Genomic DNA, 6,671 nt, shown 5'->3' on the forward strand with positions numbered 1-6,671 from the left:
AAACTTTACATACATTTGGCCAATATCAGGGATAAACTGAGACATTTGGTCTAATTTAACTTCAGACAGTGAGAAAAAAAAGTCTTTTTTTTATTTGATGGATGTAAACTTCTGTTTCAACCGTATACTGTATGTTGTGTAATGAATGCTTTATTGCTTTATTTTATTTTATTTTTTATTTAGCCTTTAGTGTAATCTTTTTAACTGCTGTATAAATCTAATTGATTTATTGAAAAAAAAAAGTGCTTTATTAGATTTGATATTTGTATGGTATGTTTATTTGGCTTTATCAGTGCATGTTAAAGTCCCATTCCTGTCAGTTAGCACAACAAAAACAATGCAGCACGTGTGACACCTACATCTAAACTATAGTGCAACAGCAAGTTTTTTCAACAGGTTTTTTTTTGTCTGCGTAACTTTATATATTATTATAACATATATCATTCTTCACCTTTTGCCATCACCTGAGCATATTTTCAGTTCTCAGAAAATCAGATTTCATATGTTTAGATCTCAAATACAGGTAGATTGTTTCAGACAAGGGACCCATCTTAAAGGAAACACATATTTACCTTAATCTTGAGTTTTATTGATCCAACATTTTATCCTATGACCTTTAGAGATTTTATCATGATAATAAGCTGAGCTGCACTTTTTTTGAGATGCAGAGGAAAGTTGCTACATTTGTCTTACCAGTACTTGCACACAAATCAGCTTTGTTGTGTTTGTTTTATTGCTGGATATATTTACCGCTATTCATCTGTGAAAAATGCTTTGTTTTGTTACACTGTGTATGAAAACAACATTTATAAATAAATTACAATTAAACCATTAAGATAAATTCAGCTGCATTATTGTTATATTTCATGTGTTGACCACAAAATGAAATATGCAATCGTTTATGCACTTTAACTTACTCCTTTTACTTTGTAGTATTCTAGTTATTTTTTTAAAACAAATGAAGAACTACCTTACCCAGATTGCAGTGCGTAACTACGTCATCACTGTGCGCTCTGTGGTTGTTTTGGAAGATTTGACGAGACTCGTGAAGGTATTCATGCTATCACCGTGTACTAAAGAGAAAGCTATGTTATTTTTCTTACATTTGTGAATTGTAATTGGTGAAAAAATACTACTAGGTATATAACACAAAACGTACAAACGCTTGTGCCTTGCTCACAACGTGAGTGTGGCTTTACAAGACTTTAAAGTCACAGCAGCCATTCGGGGCGCTATCTTTTATAATTTATTCACCTTTTATTATTTGTGTTTAATGTAATTTTTTCTTCTTCACATTTCTACCTCGTAGGCCCTGTTTCCACCGCTTCAATGTTTATGCCAAGAGCACTGAAAGTAAAGAGACCTGTCCAGGAACCAGGCCACTGTTTAAATAAGAAAAGCAAGACTGATCAAGAGGATTGTGACCAAAGAAACTTGCAGGCATCCACGCAGAAAGATGAGGCGTGGGAAGACTTAAAAACACAGACTGACAAAGGCGAACATTTGACAGAGGCCCCAAAATGTGAATCTGGAGCTCAGTCCTCCTCAGATGACGCAGAAGAAGAGGAACCAGTGAAATCTTTCAAAAAGAGCCAGAGATGGCCTGAGCCAGGAGAGCCTGTCTGTGTCATGTGCGGACGTTATGGGGAGTACATATGTGATGCTACTGATAATGATGTTTGCAGCCTTGAATGCAAAGCCAATCATTTACTGCAAATGGGAATTAGGGCTGGAGATTATGCCTTTAATGTTAAGGATAAAAACACAGATGGAAAGACTTCTCAGCCTCACCATCCAGCCGTAAATCTGGGTACAAGTGAAGCAGGCTATTCCTACAGGGAAGATCCGTTCATCTCAGGCCTCACAGATGAACAGGTTGAGCGAATTAGATTGGAGCTTGGCATTAAAACCGAGGGAAAAGATGTCCGAAGACCTATTGTTGAGTTTGAACACTGTGGTTTTCCATCCCTGTTAAGTGGCAACCTGAAAAAAGCTGGTTATGAGGCTCCAACGCCTGTCCAGATGCAGATGGTGCCTGTTGGCCTCACAGGGAGGGATGTGATAGCCAGCGCTGACACAGGATCAGGGAAGACCATAGCTTTCCTGCTGCCTGTGGTTGTGAGAGCACTAGAGGTACGGTGATCTAACCAGCATTACTCGACTCTTTAATATTAAGTAATCTAATTTAATGTTACTTAATGTTAACATTAACATGTTAACATATGACCCCATCTGAGCCCATCCTCAAAACAGGAAAGACAAGAGAACATGCCATTCAGTTTAGATAGATGTGTGCTGGTTTTTGTAAATCGGGACTACAAGAAAGCTTGTAGGGAGCTAAATATATATGATTTAGAAGATGTGTGTCTATTTACTCTGGGTTACATATTTCATTTAAAATATGATTATGTAGAAGGGTTTTCCATTAGCCACCCTCTAATGAGATGCTAACCCCCTAGAAATAATTTGGACATACTCCATCTAATGACGCAACTTTCTTTTAGTTAACCTCCTTTACAGAAAGATGTCAGAAACTGAGTCATTCTTTTTCAGTGTTACTTTCAGGAAGCAGCTCACGGCATATGCAGCCCATTGGGTCTGATCCTGACCCCCACCAGAGAGCTGGCCATACAGATAGAGAGACAGGCCAAGGAGCTGGTGATGGGCATCCCTAACATGAGAACAGCACTGCTTGTGGGAGGCATGCCTCTTCCCCCGCAGCTGCACCGCCTCAAGAGCAGCATCAAAGTAAAGTCCCTGTTTTTCTGTCCAATCAAAGCATTGTTTGTGAAATTTTGTAGCATTTTTTCCCCATCATCATGTTGGTTTCTCTTAATCTCCACTAGATTGTTATTGCTACTCCTGGGAGGCTCATTGAAATCCTGAAGCAAAAAGCACTAAAACTTGACAAAGTAAAGATTCTGGTGGTTGATGAGGTATGGCAACTTTATTATAATGCCTTGTAAATATCTATTCATACCCATTGAACTTTTTCCCTTTTGTCATTTTTACAACACAAAAACATGGTGGACTGCTCTAGTGCCCCTGCAACCAGTCCAAGCAGGTTTTCTGGAGTAAACCTGTATAGTGATCTCTACGTAGGCCAGAAAGACCAGGTGTTATTTTTCTACTTTGTATTGGTCTATCATTTAAAATCCTGATAAAATACCAAGAAAATTCAGGTTGTAGCAATATACAACAGTTTAAAAAGGATAAATTATCATAGGCCCTTTAAAAAGGAGAGTCTTCTTAGCCTGGCACTTCTGAAAAAATCCTCTTGATTAATGTTTGCAGTTTCAGAGACATGTCAATAGTAGTGGTGAAAAGGTATTCGAAGATATGTAGCTCTTCGAATACCTAAGTATTCGCTAATCTTAACAAAGATTCGCTAATCTGGGGCGTGCTGTGGTGGCGCAGGGGGTTAGCACGCCCTACGTTTGGAGGCCTTAGTCCTCGACGCGGACGTCGCGGGTTCGACTCCCGGTCCCGACGACTTTTACCGCATGTCTTCCCCCCTCTCCTCACCCTCCTTCCTGTCTGCCTACTGTACAAAAAAATATGCCACTAGCGCCGCAAAAACTCTTTGGAGAAAAAAAATGGAAAAGAAAAAAGATTTGCTAATCTTTTGTAATTATATCCTGAAAATCCTTTCACAACATAACTCCTGTGGTGTATCCTTTAGGTTGACACCATGCTGAAGATGGGCTTCCAGCAACAAGTTCTGGAGGTTCTGGAGCATGTTACAAAGGAACACCAGACTCTACTGGCTTCGGCCACTATCCCAGCAGGGACGGAGGAGTTGGCTGCTCGCTTGGTCCATGACCCTGTACGCATTGCTATCGGTGAGAAGAACCAACCGTGTGCTAATGTCAGGCAGATCCTACTTTGGGTGGAGGAACCCTCTAAGAAGAAGAAGCTGTTTGAAATTCTTAATGTAAGTTATATTTTTTAGTTTTATTTGTAAAAGTTAAAGGCAAAAATTGCTTAAGTTTTAGGGTAAAAGGAGGGATTTTGGATGGAGTGTCACTGTAACCATTGTGTAACATCTTGGTGTACTACAAAGAACAAATCCAACTTGTTTAGAAAGTAGCACAAGAAGTTCTGTAGTTGGAGATTTGACATTTGTTTTGCTAATCACACCCATATTTTAGTCTTTGTACTTATCTCCCAGTCCTGCCAAGTACGGGTACCAGCTTATTTTTTTTGTTGGCAACTGTATGTAGGAATTCCTTAAACTCCAACAACCAGTCTCCCTTAACATCATGTTTATACTGCAATTACCACAGCCTTGGAGCCATGGCCTCAGTCCAGGAATCCAAGTAATGGCCCACAACATTTATCCAAAGAAAGGAGAAGGAGGTCTGCTCTATTTGATCCAGGGAAAACCTGTTAAGCCATAGTTTACCTGAGAATAACCTCACTTTTAGAAGGATTATAGAACTATTTCAGTACTAAGTGGAAAATAACTCTGTAAAGAGAGAGGTAAGCATATGAGTAATACAAAACTATGGTGCCAATATGATTTTAAAAAGGGAAAATCATATTGGCACATATTGGCATATATTACTCCAAACATATATTGAAATGTGGCTGAAAAGTTCATTTATTTCAAAAATTCTATTAATAAAGGAAATTGATATTACATATATTCATTATACAGTGTTTATTTTATGTATTTCAATGAATGTGGTTTTCAACTCATTACTTATTATTATTACTATTATGTTTGCAAAAACTTTAGAGCACTTATTAATGCTTTTTAAAGTTTCTCCTGGCTTGTTATATTTGCTGCTAAGTATTTTCAAATGGCAGCAAATCCAGCTCAAACATATGATTGAGGATTTGTATTTGGACTCTGCAGGTTTTTTTTACTATCGGCTTATAAAATGACTAAAAAAACCCCAGTCATATTAAATAAATTAAAATATTATTGAAAAGTTTATTTTAGTAGCTAAATTCACTAAATGGATCATAGATTAATGATAGACATCTTCAGTCTTTTATTTCTGTTTTTTCTGCTTACTGGAAATGGAAACATAATATTTAAGATGAAAACACATCAGGCCTTTAAGAAAAACACTTATAATACAGTGGGCTTATTGAAAAATATGTTTAATACCTGCTTAATGGATGTTCTCTTCAAAAGGTACTTTTAATATGATAAATGAGCCTCATCGAAGCATATAATCTAATTTACTGGATATGGCCGAGGTCACTGTAGCCATACATACCGTTATGGTTGTAATAAATACAGTTTCCATCCTTCTAGGATAACAAACTGTTCCAGCCTCCAGTCGTGGTGTTTGTCGACTGTAAACTGGGTGCCGATCTCCTGTGTGAGGCAGTTGCCACGGTGACGGGCCTAACTACTGTAGCAATTCACTCTGACAAAAACCAGAGGCAGCGCAACCGCATCCTTAAGGTGAGATTCATGGCATGCAGAATGATACATGGAAAAATAAAAGAGCTCCAAGTGTTTACTGAAAAAGATTGATGTTCTTGAGTTGATAATTGTAGTTACTCAACCACAAACCTAACAATGTTCCATTATTCTACATTTTAATCTAGTAAAATTCATTGTAGTATTTTTAGACCCAGTAAAGCTCATACAGTCTGTCAAGTTTCTGTTGTGTAAAATGTGTTCTGTTTTTTTAGGGTCTTCTGGATGGAGACTTTGAAGTGGTAATCAGTACAGGTGTGCTGGGCAGAGGACTAGACCTTGTCAATGTGAGATTAGTAGTTAACTTTGACATGCCAAACACAATGGATGAGTACGTGCATCAGGTTAGTGAACTAATCTCATATTTCACTCAAAATGGCTGTCTAGGTTATAACTAGAACATTAAAGTTTTAAAAAGTATCTAATTATGTTGTTAATTCTTATTATTTTTTTTACTTTTTTAATATAAATGGAAAACAGAATATGTCTCCTAATTCATCTTTAATGTTTCCTCACCAGGTGGGGAGGGCGGGAAGGCTGGGGCACAGGGGAACAGCTATCACCTTCCTGAACAACAACAACAAACGGCTTTTCCTGGAGGTGGTGAACAGGGTCAAACCCACTGGGTCCATCCTGCCCCCTCAGCTCCTAAACTCACCATACCTCTTTGAACAACAGAAGAGGGAAAATCAGAAGAACAAGATGCAACATGATGACATACTGGTTACTAAAAACAACCTCTTGGACATCATAAAGAAACATGACCGTCGCAAGAAGTAACTGATTGGTCAAACCTGTACTGGGGCTTTCTGTTTATTATAAAGACATTAAATGTTAAGTTTGTGTTTTGGTTACCGTAATTACAAATAAACATGTATTTTTTATCGTTTGACTATCCCTTTTTGTAAATATTGTAAGAAGGGAGCTACAGCTACTAAAGTAATAAAATGAAAATGTTCTCATTTTCTTTGCATTTCATTCAATTAGTTTCCACTTGATAAAAATTTTGATTTTAATAGTTGTGTGTTTATCTTTGAAATTCTTCTATCATAAGATTATGGGCTGTTTGACCCCAAAAATACTCAGGTGGCACTACGCCTCTGCTAGGGGTGAAGCTGTGGTGAGTAAATTACTCCCCTCGTATCTTTTTGTAAAATTATTTCAACAAATAAAGTTTGACTAATTTGTTTCTTTTTGAGACAAATCACATGTTTTTTTTAAGATACCTCTC

General features: G+C 37.5%; 1 protein-coding gene across 3 annotated transcripts; it reads left to right on the forward strand.

Moving 5' to 3' along the window:
- The first annotated feature begins 965 nt into the window (after positions 1-965).
- On the forward strand, positions 966-6,638 carry ddx59 (DEAD (Asp-Glu-Ala-Asp) box polypeptide 59). Of its 3 annotated transcripts, none has more exons than XM_028028823.1 (8): positions 966-1,051; positions 1,310-2,133; positions 2,554-2,748; positions 2,847-2,936; positions 3,683-3,934; positions 5,270-5,422; positions 5,656-5,784; positions 5,960-6,638. In XM_028028823.1, the coding sequence occupies exons 2-8, from the start codon at positions 1,330-1,332 to the stop codon at positions 6,218-6,220; spliced, it is 1,884 nt and encodes a 627-aa protein (XP_027884624.1). In that variant the 5' UTR covers positions 966-1,051; positions 1,310-1,329; the 3' UTR covers positions 6,221-6,638. The 3 variants fall into 3 exon arrangements, with proteins under 3 accessions (XP_027884624.1, XP_027884626.1, XP_027884625.1); XM_028028825.1 differs by having other exon boundaries at positions 2,566-2,748; positions 5,960-6,220; XM_028028824.1 differs by having other exon boundaries at positions 1,040-1,139.
- The last annotated feature ends 33 nt before the right edge of the window (positions 6,639-6,671 follow it).

The sequence above is a fragment of the Xiphophorus couchianus genome, chromosome 9 (assembly GCF_001444195.1).
Source record: "Xiphophorus couchianus chromosome 9, X_couchianus-1.0, whole genome shotgun sequence".
In the NCBI taxonomy this organism is placed as follows: Eukaryota; Metazoa; Chordata; class Actinopteri; order Cyprinodontiformes; family Poeciliidae; genus Xiphophorus; species Xiphophorus couchianus.